This window comes from Cicer arietinum, chromosome 1 (assembly GCF_000331145.2).
Source record: "Cicer arietinum cultivar CDC Frontier isolate Library 1 chromosome 1, Cicar.CDCFrontier_v2.0, whole genome shotgun sequence".
Classification (NCBI taxonomy): domain Eukaryota; kingdom Viridiplantae; phylum Streptophyta; class Magnoliopsida; order Fabales; family Fabaceae; genus Cicer; species Cicer arietinum.
Genome location: NC_021160.2, coordinates 37,759,945 through 37,779,470, shown reverse-complemented (window position 1 = coordinate 37,779,470; position 19,526 = coordinate 37,759,945). Strand labels below are relative to the sequence as shown.

Sequence of the window (19,526 nt, the reverse complement as noted above, 5' to 3'; positions counted from 1 at the left end):
AACTACTCTTTCAAACATATCACTCTCTCTCACTACTTACTAACTTCTCTTACTATTTACCTTTGTTTCACATTTAGCTTACTTCAATGATTAAGTAAAGTGTTTGCGAGTTCTTCAAACCACATAGTACATATATATTTATATTTATGGTTATTTCACTTCAGGTTTTATGTTTTATGTTTTATGATATTTTATATGTCAAGTTTATATAGAAATGCTTCTTTCATACTATGTTATATATATAAAATGGCACCAATTTTGTTTCTCTTTCTACCACAAAATTTTACACATTCTCAAAAAACTCAACACTTTTTACACAACAACAACAACCAGCAGGGATAGAGGTTTGTTTTTTACTTCCATTTTTCTCCTTCCCTTTAGAATAAAACTATAAATAGAAATTAATATATAATTAAGAAATAAATTGTTATTCAATAAGAAAATTACTATTACATCATTGTCATTCAAGAATAAAAAATACGATCCGATATTAAGGGGAAATGTTATGCATCTTAAGACTCTTCGTCTACACCTGAAATTGAATTGACATATCATCCACATGTATCTGAAGAGGTAGATGAGATGTATCTTTCTTATCTCGATGTGGTTTATGTTGATCGTCATGCTTAGAGTGTCATCCCACTTGTTTGTCACAGGTAAACACTTAATTAATTACTTGTTAATTCTTATGATTAATTTTTTACTCATAATTTTTAATTAATTTTAATATAATATTTTTACAGGTTTATTCCTTCCAAATAATTTAAATTTGTTGTCACGACTATGTTGAAACAGAAGTATCAAAAACCTTATAAAACTTGGGGTGAAGTAAGAAAGCAAGAAAATATAATTGACTGGTATTTATTTTTTTTAATGCTTTTAAAGCAAGTAATACTTAAACAAATATTTAATTTTTAATTTTACTTTTTTTTATTTTAATTTTAATTTTATTTTAATGAAACACTTTTTTCAACATAATTTGTGTACGAAGATGACTATGCATGAACTACATGCAATGAACATCGTTAATAAAAGATGTGTTATCTATCTCTATGATTTGCAATGAGAAATGCATAACAACATGAAATGTTCCAAATGAGTTGAAAAGTACATTTGGAAAGCATTGTACTATTGAAAATCAGATGATTTTAAAAAAATATATGATAAAGCAAATAAAAACCAAAGTATAGGAAAAGCGCACACAATTATTTAATTATTATTGTTCTTTGTTTTATATTATTCTAATAGAAGGAGCACAGTAGACAACATTACTGATTCTTCATACTATGATGCAATACATGCTGAAATTGACAGTATAAATTAAAGATGGCGAGAAATATTGGAACATGAGGAGTCGATGCAAAGACTTATTGAGACTATTATGAAGAGGGAGGAAGACCAAATGCAAGAGTTTGAGAATCGATTAAGGTATGAGTTTCGTAATTTTCAAAATTCTATACAAATGTAAAATCGATCTTCTTATTTTTCTCAAAATAATTATCAGCAGGAGAAGATGCTACCATCTCACCATTATAATTATGAGCGGCAGATGCAACCACTACGACCTCCTCATTTGTCCACCTCATACCAATATCCTTCCTAGCTTCAACCGGGAGGATATTTTTCGACCATATATGTCATCTGTAATAATTGACCTAATTTGAATTAGCCATATCTGTCGACATCTTTTCATGAGCAATCATCGTAAATTGCTCCAATTCAGCCATCTATGTTGATATCTAGACAATTTATTCTTCCTTCGGTTGGTCCCAATTCCCGAATCTTGTTGATTTGAAAAATTTATCATTTAGTGAAATATTAAATAATTTTTACAATCAGAGTCAGGGTGGGAATAGATATTACTATGGGGATATTTATTTTTATTTTTATTGTGGCATTATATTTTTTTTATTATTTAGATATTAATTAATATTTTATTATAACAGTAAAAAAAGTTCTTATATAGTTTACTTAATAATAAAAATAATTAATTATATATATATATATATAATAAATTATTTTTATAAATAATAAATATATATTAAATTTTAAGTAAATAATTTATTATATAATTGATTTAATAACAAAAATAATTTATTATTTATATATAATACTAATACTAAGTTGTATCTTTTAGAAACTATTTTGATGATTCGATAACTAATTTAATTTTTTTGCTGAGTCAAGAACCTAAATGGCAGGTTCTTATACTTTCGCATAAGTTCTAGGTATGAGTCTGAAACCTTCTATTTGCCATAACCCTAACCGTGGGTGTCCATCTAACACTTTCAGATAGTGAAGGCCTTGACCCTGGGTATTTACAATCTCCTATCAATTTTTTGAGGGCTTTAGCCCTAGATATGCAGTGAGGGCTCTGGCCCTAGGTCATTTTCGAGGGTTTTGGCCTTAACAAATGTTCAGATACTTTTTATAAAATAAAAAATAAAAGAACTTGCATTTGTGAGGGTTTTAGCCCTAGCTATAACCAAGGATGTGCATGATTTTTTTTATTTTTAAAATCAAACCATACCCATTTTAAAACCATTATATGGATTAAGATTTATAACTAAATTCATTTTTTGATTTAAAATCGATTATGGTTAAATATCCGGTTTCTGGTTATGCAACCGGTTTGGACAAATCCAATTTTAAAATCAGATTTTTCTCAAAACCAATTAAAATTTGGTTATTTTTTAATTGATTTGCGTGCTTTTAATTGATTTCGAAATTTGACATTATATATGGAAAACTTGATATAACTTGATAATTTCAATAATTTGATGCATTATGAAACTATGATGACAAAACTACCAACAAACTTGAACGTATTTTTCTACTTCATGAAAATGGTGATGTTTCTACTAAAAACTCGTGGTACGGGAGGAATGATACAAATCTTAATACATGTACAAATGGAGGGGGGAAAAAAAAGGAAGCAATGTTAAGTTAGGAAATGATTAAAATGCAGAAAAGGAAGAGATAAATGGAAGAATAGAGTTGAGGTTCAAGAATGGCTATCTCATTGTTATCGTCAAATTCAGAGAAGAAGCAGCAAATTTTTTTTGTTGGATTAATGAGAGAAAGACAACATCTTGCTAATTCAATTGAAATAATATGTAAATTATAATTTCGAGAAAGGAATAAGGATTCCAAGAAAGGATTTAGGATTTTTGCATAAGATCCAAATCCAAAAATAAAACATGAGTGAATATCCAATCGGTTAGTAAATGAGTTGAATTGTAACCATATTATTTTAACCGAATATTTAAAATGAATTTAGATTCAATTATTCTCATAACCGGATTTTTTGCACAATCCTGAGACATTTCAACTAGCCTTATATCTAGGGCCTTCTGGCCTTTGATTGGCCCTCAAAAGTGGGACTTTTTCCATGACTTTTCAGCCTTGGCTAGGGCTTATGGCCCTAGGTATTTCTCCTAATTCTTTTTTATTTTCTTGCTCGAATTGTTCCAACGAGTGGTACCTTTAACCAACTTCTAAATTGTTAAGTTTTACTTTTGAGCATTATTCATAGCTCTTTTGTACATTAAAGTTAATAATTTTTAATTTCATTGCTCACTTGAAGCTATGTTTTGCAACATGTATTTTGCTCATTGTTCTTCGTTTGTTGATTTCTGGGTGGAGATATTGGGTTGTGGCTTTATATCTAATTATGATGGGTGCTTATTGTGTATTGCAATAATAATACCTAGCCTAATTTTGATTGTTTATGAATATTTCATGTTATTAATGAGTGAAAATAGCAAGAGAAAGAAGGAGATCAGATTTTTATGAGTTATAAAGTTTGAATCATTTTAACAAAAGGTAAACATATTTTAATTCTATTTAATAGTATTTTTGAAATAATAAGGGTAAAAGTGGACTGAAAAAGTTATAATTAATTTCATTTCATCCACTTTTCAATTAATTGAATGAAAAATTTATTTCTTCAATCATAAGATATCTAACCAATGGAATGAAATCGTTGTTCTATTATCTTCCGCTCTATTTCATTTTATTTCTTTACGCGTGCTCTATTTGTTTTAAAATATCCCAACAAAGTTTAAGTTTTAGAAAAACTAGAGCATAAATATTTATGAGAATAAAAACTATTTTTATTCTTCAAATTTTATGATTTTTTTTCGATTTTTCATCTACTATTTAAATGAGAATAAAAACTACTCTAAAAATATTATGCATATCACTTCAAAATAAACAAAAAATAAAGAAATCAATAAATAAATAAAATAACTAAAAAAAGGGGGCTACTTGTTTTAGAAAAGGGTTTGCCAACTGGTTTTCAAGAGAGAGGAAAAATGGATGCAAGATGAGTGTCTTGATTCAGTTGATTGAGTGTGTAAGTTGCAATGCCCAACTTTTGTTTGGTGCACCGTACAAATTCGATGTAATAGGATGCAGTAATTGAAATGCTAAATTACGTCCTTTAATTGAATTTCAAATAAATTTATAAGTTTTATAAGTAATATTTTATGTATTATAAATATAGTTAACTTATAATATTAATTTATTGATTTGTAATAATTGAATATGATTAGAAAAACTAAAATGAGGGAAAATTATGTTTATCACAATCATCTAATTTAATTTTTAAAATATTTTGTAAAATTCGTATGATAACTTATTATACTGGATAATTGTTTGACTCATTGTATTTTGATTAACAATTTATTTTTCAACATATAATGGTACTTGTATTTATTTGATGAAATAAAATGTAAAATATATACCAAAAAATAAGATATAAAAATTTAAAAATATGATTGACGATTTAACATTTTTTATTTTAAACAAATGTTAATGTTGAATTATATTGTAGCTTAGTCTAAATTTATTTGTTTTATTAGTATGATTTTTTAGTTGCGAGCATGAGAAGTTGTTGTAAAAAAAAAAATTATTGAATATATTTCATCAAGAGTTTGAAATTAATTTTATTAAAGATTTACGTATACTTTAAATCAATTTTAGGTATTTAAAAGTTTTAACTAATTATTTGTGCAATTGAATTATAGTTATGTTGATATGTACTAAAAATAAATTTTATTAAAAAATAATTTAATTTTATGCAATACTTAAATTTTCATTTATTTTTTAACATTCAAATTATCATTATAATAAGGAAAATTAAAATAAAAAATAGCATTCAATTATAAATATATAATTTAGTTGATAAAAATTTAGTATTAACATATTTTTTCAAAACACATATATATATAGTAAACTTTTGTTCATTATATTTTTTAATATATTCATTTATTATAATTTTAAATAAATTTGTGTATTTTAATAATTGGAAGTAACTTTTTTAATAATTTTTTATATATTCTTATTTTATTATTATTTTTTATAAATTTGTGTATTTTTTGTCAAATAGAATATATATTTTTATTGTATAAAATATTACTAAAGATGGATTGACATAAATTGAAAGAAATTATAGATGAATTGAAATTAATGAGTAATTGAATTTTTAACGTATAAAATTATTACTCACCATAAGTGGAATAATATAATATATATTTTATGTCGATATTTATGAGTGATTAGGTGGTTTTTTTCCATTGAATTTAATGATTAATAATATAAATTATAATATTATAAAATAATTTATAAATTTATTATAAAATAACTTATAAATTAATTTGATAATAATATAAATTATAAATTATTATCAAATTGTAAAATAATTTATAAATTATAAATTTATTATAAATAATTGTAAAATAATTTTATAATTTATAAATTTATTATAAAATAATATTATCAAATAGATTTTGGAAGTATTAAAGAAATTGTGGAAGGAAGAAGAGAAATATGGATTAAAAAGATTAAAGAGTTGGAGATTAGTCCTTAAAGAAATTAGGGATTGAGAGGAGGATTGAAGGAGATTAGGCATTGAGAGAGATGATTGAGAGGAGAGAAAGGAGGAGATGTCCACATCAGCTTTTTGATTGATGTGGAAAATATTTGTATAAGTGGCATTCGGATATGAGGTGGCATTCAAGGGTCTGTTTTAAATATATATAATAGATTTGATATTTTATGTTTTTAAATTTCAACATTGTTATCTTTTTTTATACAAAAATTTAAAAAAAATCATCAAAATTTTCAACCAAATCCATAACTCAATTTATTCAAATACAGTCATATTTTCATCTCCAAGAACATCAAATAAAGAATGAAAATATGAGTTTATTTCAAGATTTAAGTTATGAATTTGATTAAATTTGTATTTTATTGAAGATGATAATTAATTTTATAGGTTTTTTTTGAAAAATTTGATGATTTTTTTAAATTTTTGTAAAAAAAGGACAACATTGTTGACATTTTAAAACATAAAATAACAAATTTTCACTTAAAATTAAAATAAAGGACCAACTCGAAAAAAAAAATATAAAAGACTAAAATGTTATCTGAAATTAAGTTAAGGGACCGCGGATGTAATTTAGCCTAATTGAAAACGATGGAAAAACAAGTTTAATTGTTAGTGTAGCATAGAGAGCTAGAAGGAAATTGAAAGTTGAAGTAAAATTATATAAAAGGCCATATTTTATGAGTTGGCAAAATATCCATGAATAGTAGATAATTAATACGAGGCATAAATAAATTTTTAGTTTCTATTAAATTTTATCATTTTAGTTTTAGTTTTTATAAAACAAATTTATCAATCTCTAATCCTTTAAAATTTATTTTATTTTATTATTGTTCTCTTATTTTAATTTAACTATTGTGTATTTCTGGAATAATTTTTTTGTAATATGTAGGACATTTTTTATAATTTCCTTGAAAAAATTTAAAATTTTTTAACGAACGATGAACTACATATTAATTTTTTAACGAACGATGAACTACATATTAATTTTTTAAGAACGATGAACTATATTTAATGTATAGCTTATTTATCTCTTTAAACTATTATAATTATAATCAGCACAATAACATCACAACAACATTTTAAGGCACACCGACCGCTTTTGTCAACATTTTTCCGTAATACAAAATATGCACATAACTAGAATTGCAATTTAAATCATGGCTTGATCACATGTATGACTCAATAGTTCTGGGCAATTTTCTTGATGAATAATGGAATATGTTTCGAGTGTATCATTAAATTGTCCTTTGAAATTATATAATTAGACATTTATCCTTTAAAATTAGGACGTTAATTGCTTTAGCCAACTAATTACTAAATAAGAGAGAGACTAATTTGTTCGATTTTTGAAATACGAGGGAATAATTTGTCTGATTTAAAAAACGAAATTGAAACTCAACTTCAAAAAATAATTGAAACTTTGTCATCATTGCAGTGGTAACATATTCATCTATATATTTTATTCGTGTTCTTTTTCCAAAAACTTTCATGTATATAATTCATTATTCTTCCTATTTCATGGTTTTCAAATCGTAGAAAATGAAAGAATCAAAAACTACTTACTCTTCTTCTTCCATAGGTGAAAGTTTGAACCCCAGTCATTCTTGAATGCCATTGTGTAAAAAAAGTTGTTAGAGTTGCTGCAACTAAAAACAACTTTGGAAGATATTGCTTTCATTTGCTAAAGGCAATTTCTTCATTTTCCCAATTTTCTCTTCCATTTTTTTTTTCTACTTTTATGTCAAAGCTTGTTCACTAATTAATTCAATTTATCTAATTTTCTCTCTCAAACTAAGGCACAACGGGGATAAAGACAAACGAAAATACCATTCACAATTTGGACCCTTTCATGAAGATCAAAAACTACTTATTCTTCTTCTTCTATAGGTGAAAGTTTGAACCCAGTCATTCTTGAATGTCATTGTGTAAAAAAAGTTGTTAGAGTTGCTGCAACTAAAAACAACTTTGGAAGATATTGCTTTCATTTGCTAAAGGCAATTTCTTCATTTTTATTTTCCCAATTTTCTCTTCCATTTTTTTTTCTACTTTTATGTCAAAGCTTGTTCACTAATTAATTCAATTTATCTAATTTTCTCTCTCAAACTAAGGCACAACGGGGATAAAGACAAACGAAAATACCATTCACAATTTGGACCCTTTCATGAAGATCAAGTGTTGTCCTAAGAGGTATATGTCCAAAAAGATGCATCAAAAACTATAAATAAGGAATGATAACACAAGCACATTATTGCAATTTTTAATATGACTGTAGGGACCAAATTGCTAGTAAGTGAGCAATTTTAGAGACTGGTTTGTATATGTATTCTTATATTTGCAGGTTAAACCATATGGACTTAGAAGACCAGTTATATACTCTGATGGATTTTGCATAAGGTCACCGCCCATTAAAGGACCTATACCACCGTTCATGAATGTACCACCATCCATCAGAAGACCTACACCACCACTCATAAATACACTACCACCTCCAACCATTAGGGCACCACCATCCTTGACATGACTAGCTCTTGGGCAAGCGGCCATCGAAGTGTCATTTTCTATTTCTAATTCATGAACAAATAAATTAGATTTAATGTATTTCATTCCTAATTCAAGGACGTGACCTCCAAATTTAAGGTAGTAAACATATGATTGAACATTTGAAGAATGAAGCAGTTGAAAAATGAAACATTTTAAATCATATTTTTTTTGTTTTGTTGATGTTTTCTATATTTTGAATGATGCAATTGGCATTTATTACTTATTAATTTGTCTTTTGTTATCATTTAGATGATGTACTTGACACATATTTGAAGGATGTTATGGTATATTTTTTATGATGTAATTGATACTTATCATTTATTAATTGAATTTATTTAGAGTTAAATGAGTTTGATTAATGCATTTTGGTATTTAGATTATTTTGGAAAAGAACGTTTCAAGGGCTAATTTATTTGGTGACCTATTTACTTATAAGTTATAAATTCAAGATGTCAAATTGAATAATATATATTTCTCAGCAACAATGCTACATAAACACATGCAAACTAATGCCTCCCGTAACAATGACTCAAAATATAAAATAAAAACATTATTGCCAAAATATACTTATATATTTTAATTTCATTCACTAATGACTCAATTTTTCCATCAAACTTGCATTCAACGTGTCTTCATTTCTATGGTCCTTAGATAATGAGACTAATTTATCCATCATTTTTGCTTTTCAAAAATCATTAGCTCCATCGTCCTTAGTTGAGGATTTTTTTTAATACTTTGTTTTTCACACGTCTTGGTTTATTTCCCCATTAAGCAAACTAAGTTCATTAGCCTCATCAACTCATATAAAGAAGTTGCAAATATACATATTACTCGGAAAAAATTAGAGAAATTGAAAAAAAGACGTGAAATTTTTTTCTTCCAAAGTTCTTTTTAGTTGCAGCACCTCTAACAATATTTCTCTCAAAATAACATTTGAGCATCACCAAATTCCAACTTTCACCCATAGAGGGAGAAAAGTAAGTGGTTTTGATTTTTTTTTATTTTCTACGATTTGAACAGCATAAAAGTTGAAGAATAATGGATTATATAAATGAAAGTTCTTAAAAGAAGATATGAAATCATGAAAGAAAAATAAGAATGAATTATATAGATAGACATATTACACGTGAAATGATGGTAGAGTTTCAAATTTTTTCATCAAAAAATGAACTTCAATTTTTTTTTAAATCGGGCAAATTAATCGCTTGTATTCTAAAATCAGAAGAATTAGCTTATCTCTTACTTGACAATAAGTTGGGTAACATTTGAGTTTGTCACATAAGCCATTGACATTCATTAACAAAACAAACTAATAGAAGGACTATATTATCCAACATCCTTCAATTTCAAAATGCTATTTTTGCATATTTCCAAATCTTCAAATGATGTCCGACCCCTACTTTTTCATGGGAGCAATTTGGTTTTCTCTTATGTTCCATTTAATTATTGACATTCGGGGAGAATCAACTTTAGACTTTATTCGGATACCCCAATTAAAAAGCAGAGCATTCGCTCAATGCTGACCTACACTTTAATTAACAAATTAATATTAATACAAAATAATAATTACATTACACTCAAATAGTTGGACACCATATAATCAACTAAGCTTATACAGCATAGGTGAAATGCAATCTCTCAATCTAGTACATAATAAGTGCAGCTTGATTTAGAACTTCTGCTACAGATAACACTGCTCTGCTTAATACTCTAATCTGTTATCTGTTCTCTTAATGAATCGATCTTGCAATGAACCATAATGCATAGATGGAATATGATCCCTTTGATCATTGACATTCCACTAGAACACTTTGTTTGGCTTTATTCTTGATACCCCCATTTAAGCATAGCTTTCTCTCAAGGCTGACCTACACTGAATTTTTTGCCTATCTTACATATTCGTGGCTTTTAATGCCCATACACATGCCTCTTTTTCTTTTTCTCACCCCTTTTATTTTCTCTTTACATGTTCCCTTTCTCAAAATATCAACCATTTTTATGAGTGGATACCTAAAACCATTGAAGGGGTAACAAAGATTAGATAGGAATAATAGCCCAACACCACAGGATTATAAATCTGATGGTGCAAATTGTTTTGCTTTAGTAAAAAGAAGATTTAGACAAATTTTTGTAAAGAAGCATAAATTAAACTTTGTTTCAAAAGCACAAGCATGTAATAAAGATATAAAAGAAATGTAATGCACAAGAAAGAATACCCCCATGCATTTGCATTACTTTAAGATCTATATATCACAATCTCACCGCTAAGCATACCAATAGGTAAAAGCATAAAATAATGAATTGAAAAAGTTCGATGCATATATAGAATTGCCAAACCAAATCATCAACAAAGTTTGCATTTGGGCATATTGTTTTTGAATAGAATACTGTCAATTTACATACTTGTTCATTGAAATCTAACCTCATTATTGCCATATGCCATAGTCCCAAAAGTACAAAGAAAGATAAGAAAATAATGAAAAGATGCAAAAATAAAAAATAATTGACTAGATGTTTGGTTTTGTGGAGACAAAAATTAATTTTGAATGAATTAATTCTGTAAAATTGATTTTAGTTAAATCTGAGTTGAAGATAAATCGATTTATATTAGAATACATTGATGTGAAAGTGAGTTGAATGATAAATCTAAGGCTCAAAAATAAAATCAATTTTAGAGGTAAAAACTATAAATTCTAACTTCAAGTCAGATAACATGTTGGGTTACACGTTCAACTTTTCACATTTGCTTAAAATCATGGTGACTTTTCCACACTCATATATAAGCTTAGTTTAATAGCTTCTCTGAAATCACGACAAATTGAATAATGTACGTGAGTTTGAAACCTCAAACTCAAAACCAAACACATGCATAATCAACTCTAGAGGTAAAATCTCTACTCGAGAATAACCAAACATCTCAAAATCAATTTTAGACCTCTAGATTCAATTTTGCTTGCTCTAAAATTGGAACCAAACATACACTAGGTACTTAATGGGTTCATCCATAACAATTTGAACTGATATGGTGCAGTAAAACATGAAAATAATCAAGAGTACATAATCATCACCCCCCTCATTATCATCTCCTACTCGATACTCATATGATGAGTGACTGATGTGTTGTAATAATACAAAAGAACATTCACTGACTTCTGAATGCACAAATTACAAGAACAAAGAAGGTAAAGGATAAAGTGTGATTTGTCAAGAAAGTACAAAAGCAGTTTCCACTCCACAAGATCCCCTGCATGCCCACCATATCATACACTTTCACCATGTGTTGGCATAGATGCTGCTATTATCCCTTGATGAACTTTAACTAAAGCTAGTTACCACGTGTGAATTGTGAACTTATGGCCTTATTGTAGGCATTAGTTACAACTCACAAAACCAAGATGCTTGTAAAACTAGACTGAATAATAGTATAATAATACACTCTTCTCAACACATTATCTTCTATTAATTGAAATTCATACCAATCTCGTCAAATTTGTGTGGGATCGACATAGGTGTGAAGGCAGACTTGCATCACAGAGGGGCCAACTAAAACAAATTGATTAAAGTAGTATTTGGGTCTTTGAAATTGTAAGTAATTTATAGTGTTTGGAAAACATAAAAATCACGGTGGGCCAAAAGCTACACATTGTAGCTTCTAAAATTCACTGTGAGACACTCCTAAACTCACAGTGGCGGTGGGCAAATTTGTAAAATAACAATTTAATCCCCTTAATTGTAGCTTCTAAAATTCATGGTGAGACACTCCTAAACTCACCATGGCAGTGGGCAAATTTGTAAAATAACAATTTAATCCCCTTAACCAAAATATCTCTTTAAGAAACATCCATCTAAGCCAATATAAGACAAATAGTCTCATGTCACATCAAGATAAATATTGAACCTTTAAAATTATTGTTAAATTGGGAAAAAAAAATACTATCAGATTATTTAATATAAGGGACTAACGAAATTTGGAAATTCTGTAGGGGCTTCCACCCCCTTAGACTTATTCAATTTAGTAAGACTCATTTGAACTTCAATCAAATATGAGTGAGTGTGTTAGAGGATGATAGAAGCAGGTTCCTATCAAAGGATGCGTTGCTACGAATATCCTAAAGCTCAATGCAAACCAAAACAAGTAAGTGCACCACATAACATACAATGTGAAGAAAACAATCCAGAAAAAGATGGTAAAAACAATAGTTGACGAAGGTTGAAATTGAACCATTAGCAAAAACAGGCATTTTTCATTGATTTTGGTTTATGAGCCAAACACAAAGAAATGCATGCTTCATGTAATTGATTTTGGTTACATTACACTGAAGATCAAAACTGATTCTAGAGGCATAACATGTTTGGATGTTATCAAATATAATTGATTTTGTCCCTAAAAGTGTAGCCTAATGGTTGGATCGGGACGCTAATGTAGTGTCATGAAAAAGATTCAAGTTAAACCCCTAATGCAAACAAATTATCCCTAACTAATTACTAACTACTAACATTTGTCGATCAAAATAAAATAAAATAAAATAAAATTGATTTTGCCTCCACAATTGATTATAGTTTGAAGCTAGGATATGTAACTTTTGACTGCAAACGTGATTTGTACACCCAATATTGTTCAACTCACTTCCACGTGAATGTATCCAAACATAAATCACTTCACGTTCAACAAAATCAATTCATTCAAAACCAATTTTTGTCATCACATAAACAAACACAAACTAAACAAAATGGAAGAAAGAACCTTTGGCAAACATAAATTTACATTTTCTGAGATTCTGTACTAAGGCAATGCATGTGTTAAGTATAAACACACACTTCATAGATGAGCTTAATTCCATGAACAAACAAAATCAACCACATCTACAAACGAACAAAGCAAAAGCAAAAAAGCAAAGTTGTCGACTTAATCATCTTTACCTTTAACTTTATCCTCCTCTACAATACAATGTTTATTTAACCCTTCTTTTTCATACACAAACCAACACAAAACAGTAACCTTTACCAGACCTTGTTCCTTCTTTTATGCAACGTATATATATATAAACAAAACCAAAAAGAAACAATTCACAATCTATTCTAATATTCACAACTAACAACACAGAAATTTTCAAGCAAAAAAAGAAAAATGGAGATATTACCACAAATGTGGTCATTGTTAGGGTTACTCACAGTGCTCCAAAACGTGCTTCCATCACAGCTTCTCTCTGTGCTTCATTCACTATACGAATCTCTCCAAGATTTGCTTTCTCCATATTCTTATTTCGAAATTCCTGAGTTCAACGGTTACTGCGGAGTTGAACTCAACGATCTCTACCGTCACGTTCACCTTTACCTCAACTCCGTCAACCACTCCCCCGCCGCCGCATGCCGTCGCCTCACGCTTTCACGCTCTCCCTCCTCCAACCGCATTTCCTTTGCGGTGGCTCCTAACCACACCGTCCATGACACCTTCAACAACCACCGCCTTTCATGGACACACCACGTCGACGCGGTGCAGGATTCACTTGAAGAAAAGCGGAGCTTCACTCTCCGTCTCCCGAAGCGTCACCGTCACGCGCTTCTCTCTTCTTATCTCTCTCATATTACTTCACGCGCCGAGGAGTTCGAGCGTGTTTCACGCGAACGGAGACTCTTCACAAACAATAACGGAGCTGGTTCGTTTGAACCGGGTTGGGTTTCGGTTCCATTTCGCCACCCTTCCACTTTCGAAACATTAGCATTGGAACCTGATTTGAAGAAACAAATTAAAGACGATTTAACTGCTTTTGCTTCTGGAAAAGAGTTTTACCACCGGGTCGGGCGGGCTTGGAAACGTGGATACTTGCTCCATGGTCCTCCAGGGTCGGGTAAATCAAGCCTCATTGCTGCAATGGCGAATTTTCTTTGCTATGATGTTTACGACTTGGAACTTACTAAAGTTTCTGATAACTCAGAACTTCGTTCACTTTTGATCCAAACGACGAACCGTTCCATTATTGTTATTGAAGACATTGATTGTTCCGTGGATTTAACTGCAGATAGAACGACGAAGAAAAATGCTACGAAATTATCGTCTAAATCGAAGAAACATAAAACGACGTCGTTTGCGGGTTCGGGTTGTGATGAAAATAGTCGGGTCACGCTTTCGGGGCTCCTTAATTTCACGGACGGGTTATGGTCGTGTTGTGGAGAAGAGAGGTTGGTGGTTTTTACAACTAACCATAGAGATAGTGTTGATCCGGCGTTGGTTCGGTGTGGGCGCATGGACGTGCACGTGAGTTTAAGCACGTGTGGGGTGCATGCGTTCAGGGAATTGGCGAAGAACTACCTTGGGGTGGAGTCGCACGTGATGTTTGAGGCAGTTGAAGGGTGCATTCGTTCGGGTGGGTCCCTTACACCAGCGCATGTGGGGGAGATTTTATTGAGGAATAGGAGGAACGTTGATGTGGCAATGAGGGAGTTGTTGTCTGTCATGCAAGGTAAGATGCTTGCTGTTGTAGCTGTTGCTGGTGACCAGACGGATAATGAGGAGATTGGAGTGGTCGGAGCGAGGTCACCTGAGAGTGTGCTTTTGATGGGGTCGCCAGAGAATTGGGACTCTTTGAGTGGGAAAAAGAGAAAGGAGCAGCAACACGGGTCGAATAATCTAGATAAGAAGGTTAAGTTTTTTGTGAGGTTGAGGTCGTTGACCAAATCTGATTCTGGTAGGTGATGTGTTTTTTAGAGGGATATTCAATGTAATTGGGTTATGACTTATGGGTTTAATGTTTTACTAGTATTATTATTTTGTAAAGCATATTAGTGTATGATTTGATTCCTCTGCTTTTTTGTGCGTTGATTTGTAACACATGTTGACACCAACCATATTTGTAGTTCAGAGGAATACAGGTAATTAACTATTCTCCAATGATGGTCCATTCATTTTTTTATGACAAAACTATCTCAAGAGGTGGACAACGGGCACCACCTGGCCGATATATGCAAATCCAATTTTGCCCATGCAAAGATCGGTTTGTGCTGGTAACGGGCCCTCAGTTTGCATGGGTTGGTTGGTCCGACTTATGCAAGTTAAATGAGTCTTTTGTTTTGGTCCAATTATCTTTTTTCCACAAATTTTTAGATAGAAGTCTTGGATCAAATAAATTTGTTGGGCCATTATATTCATTTTATTTGGGTTTGAGAGACTAAATGACAATTTTTCAATTTGTTTGGTGACCATGCTAATTTCTCAATTTTATGTATACTTCATTATTTTATATTCTTCATCTAACAAAAATGAAGTCCAATTATTAAAGGATTTTGCCTTCAAAATTTACTAGCAAATTTGTTGGTAGCAAATATCACACTACAATCAACATAATCAAACAAATATAAATTACTACAATACTACATCAACATAAATTTAATTTCGCATAAACATCCAACGGGACAATGCAATGAAGATCGTTGCACAATAAGACTATAATAATAGTATATCACCATAAAGTTTCTTACTTCTACACATGGAAAACAATTAATACATAAGTTATGATATACATACCAAAACACATGAACTTATTTAAAGAAAAGAATAAATAAAAAATAATTATTAACAAACAAACTGTTTTGCATAATAGAACTTAGAATAATAATATATTTTAAATAATAGAAAGTAGAATAAAATTAGGTACAATAAAAATTAGAAATATAGATAAAGTTATAATAGTAACAGATTAAAGCGGAGTCTATATTAATTTATTTTAATCAAAATAAAATAGAAACATGTAACTATTACTTTGCTCTATTTCAACTTTTAACAGTAAGATACAAACGTTAAATAAATAAAAGAACCAAATATTTACAATATGTGGTTGCTACATGCTCCAATACTCCTTGTTTGCATTAACCTTTCAAGCCTCAACAACAACACAAAATAGGACTTCAACAAAGCTAAAATAAGAAATGAAAGCTAGAAAGCGAACAATATAATGACATAAACTCTGAGAGCGATCTTTACAATTACAACTGAAACTTTGAGGAATGCACACACGCACGCACTTTATGTTATTATTTACTATCAACTATAGATGTTGCATGGGTGAGAATGGAGTTCAAACTATATAGGTAAAAAGATAGAACAATACAATCAAACACACAACATAAGGTGTGTGTGTATATAATATATATACTATTCATCTAGTATCGATAAACTCACTTCTCGAACAATGGGTTCTCATAATTTGGCTTGCACAAAGCTAAGTATCTTGGACCGGTCCTTAAGTCGAGTTTCATAATATGGCCTTTCATCGATTATATTGTTATTTTGAATGCTTATTAATTCGAATCTCAATAGAGTTGATAAATTTGGTTTGACATAATTCGGTTCCTAAATCAATTGTAATTTTTACGAGTTTGATCCTTAACTATAATCTATCATTTATTGTGATGTTTAATCTAGTAAAAGAAACAAAATTCACATAAGGTTGATTTACGCTTATTTGATTAATTCTATAGTCAAACATGAATAGAATCCTAGTTAGAAATTGAACCATTTAAAAATATGTGATACGTCTGAAATACTCGAACTAGTTATTTAGTCAATTTGTCTAAAACTAAATTCAGAACCCCCTTTTTTATTGACTCTTAATTCAGTTAATTGAGTTAGAAATCTATGCGAGACGACTTGAGTTGTTGTCCTACGCTACGTTTTTATTAACTCATTTTTGACATATGTGCAACAACAAATCAAGAAGATAAATAAAGAAAAGGCAATGCTGGAATAATTTGTTAAAGTTGTGTTTGACTTTAATCTGACAGTGCGCGTCTAATGAATTTGATTATACAAACTAACTTTAATTATTTTATGTTTAATAAATTTGGCAAACCAATTGATTGTCGGGTCAACATATTAAGTCAACGCTCTAATAAAAAATCAACTTCCAAGTCAATCATTTAGCCGAGAACCATGAAGAAGTCAACATCTCTGTTGGTGAAAAAATGGTTTTAGCTATAGTCCTATAGTTGATATTTTGATGATAACAAAACAAACAAATAAAGAACAATTATCCCCTAGTTGTATTTGTTAAGTGTGTAGATTAAGTTAGAAGTTAATTACTTATGTTAATGGCTATCTATTTTAAGGTAGCATAAATTATGAGTAAATTAGAGATAATAATATAAGTGTTTTTAACACAAAGAATATTATCTACTAATAAACAAGTAATTATGTTTACTAATAGAGTAAGTCATAATATAACAATACGAAATATTGCAACAAGCATATGATAATCTATAATCTGAGTCAAATCATTAAAGATAAATGAAATACAAGTCAATAATTGACCTTCTGATCACAAAAGAAAAGAAAGCTACAATGACTATCTGCCTCTGAGTAAAGACCCGTGTTGATCCTCCAACTCAAAGATGAAAAGAAGAAAACTCGAATGAAGCCTTTGATAATGTCAATGTTCTAGTACAAGTTAGTTCATTTGATGAAAAAAGAAAGATAATCTACTCAACAAGTTCACAATGACTTTGAATAATCTGTTGAAGTTGTGTTTGACTCTATTAAACGCCCCTTAGCTAAATCTGATTACAAGCTCACTCTGATGACTATGCGTCCGACAATTCTGGTAAACTAATTGACCGTCTCATCAATGGTTCAAATCAACACATCGGTGAATTTTTTTATACATATTTTTGTTACTTTTATATTGAATTTTTTGTGTTTAACAACTCATATTTAACTCGTCTAAAGTTCAAAAATTATAAATTTTTGTAGATGAATTTTTTTTAAATATTCTAAACATGCTTGTAAATATTATTCAAAATTTAAAAGTTAGAAGACAATTAAACATTTTATGTTTCACCAGATATTAAAACCGTTTGAAAAATAATTAGTCCCTACAAATTAAAAATAGTGAAACAAGATATATTTAAAATTTATAAAGATTAAAAACATATTTAAATTCTAAAATATTAATATAATGAAAAAATATATAATTCATCCAACTTATTAAATGATGTAATAGCACTTTATTTTTTTATTGAAAAAAGTTAAATGAATTGAGTTTAAGAGACTCATCAAGACTAGAACAAATCTCAAAACTCAAACAACATTGATATAGATATTTATATATCACTACTAAAGATGTCTTCACATCAATAACGAAAATTGAACTCACAGCTTATAAGAGATGGTTCAATCCTTACCAATCTTCGTTGACATAGTCATCCTTACTCACTAAAGTACAACTTTTATAAAGTGATCAAGACACCTTGGTATCACATGTTTGTTTCATGTTACATTATTATATGGTTTTAGAAATACGCAGCCTCTTCTAGATTCACATGTTTTTTTATACAATAAAGAGGTTTTAGCTATGGCCAATGAACATACTAACCGCGTATAAAAGTAAAACAATGTGTCACATAATCCTAAAATACAAAAACCTATAGTCTAGATAATACCCATGTTAAAATAGATTAGAAGGATTTGGATAATAATGAGTAGATCAAAATAATCTATTAAAATCCACTAAAACTAAGTTAAAAAATATCTAATTCATCCATTAAACTAGAAATATAATTCAACCCATTAAATGGATGCATGGATATCAATCAAATCCATTTAATAATTTCTTTTGAGCATTTTTATAAATTATGTATGTATAGTTATAATATCTGTTATTATTATTTCTAAAAATAATTTTACTCATTATTTTAAAAACAGTTGTTTAGTGAAAAACATTATTTTTTATTACTTAATAAACTTTTTCTTTTATGTTATTATAAAAGTTAGTAATTCTAAAATAAATTTATTTATTAATTTAGAAAAGTGATTTTTGTATTATTTAAAAACTTCTTTTTTTAAAATATATCAACGGTGGTAGGTTACTTAACTCCAGCAAATTCCTATGGCGGTAGACGATGGAACACCACTATAGGCTAGACGAAGGCCCGTGCCTTCAGTCTTAAAAAAAAAAAATTATTTCCGAAAGACAAAAATAGCCTCCAACAAAATATTATTATTATTATTATTATTATTATTATTATTATTATTATTATTATTATTATTATTATTATTATTATTATTATTGTTATTATTATTATTATTATTATTATTACTATA

At 29.1% G+C, this 19,526-nt stretch overlaps 1 protein-coding gene and 1 long non-coding RNA gene across 2 annotated transcripts; both read left to right on the top strand.

The window, feature by feature from the left end:
* Positions 1–554: 554 nt before the first annotated feature.
* On the top strand, positions 555–1,783 carry LOC101489998 (uncharacterized). The gene is made up of 4 exons (XR_189363.4): positions 555–656; positions 744–857; positions 1,315–1,428; positions 1,508–1,783. It is a non-coding gene; the product is annotated as an uncharacterized lncRNA (long non-coding RNA).
* An 11,474-nt stretch (positions 1,784–13,257) lies between these two features.
* LOC101489676 (AAA-ATPase At4g25835-like) lies at positions 13,258–15,252 on the top strand. The gene has a single exon (XM_012711899.3). The coding sequence runs from the start codon at positions 13,563–13,565 to the stop codon at positions 15,126–15,128; it is 1,566 nt and encodes a 521-aa protein (XP_012567353.1). The 5' UTR covers positions 13,258–13,562; the 3' UTR covers positions 15,129–15,252.
* Positions 15,253–19,526: the final 4,274 nt, after the last annotated feature.

What these genes read in the sequence shown, in the direction of transcription:
- LOC101489676 (XM_012711899.3), top strand. Translation starts at nt 13,563, where the DNA reads ATGGAGATATTACCACAAATGTGGTCATTGTTAGGGTTACTCACAGTG.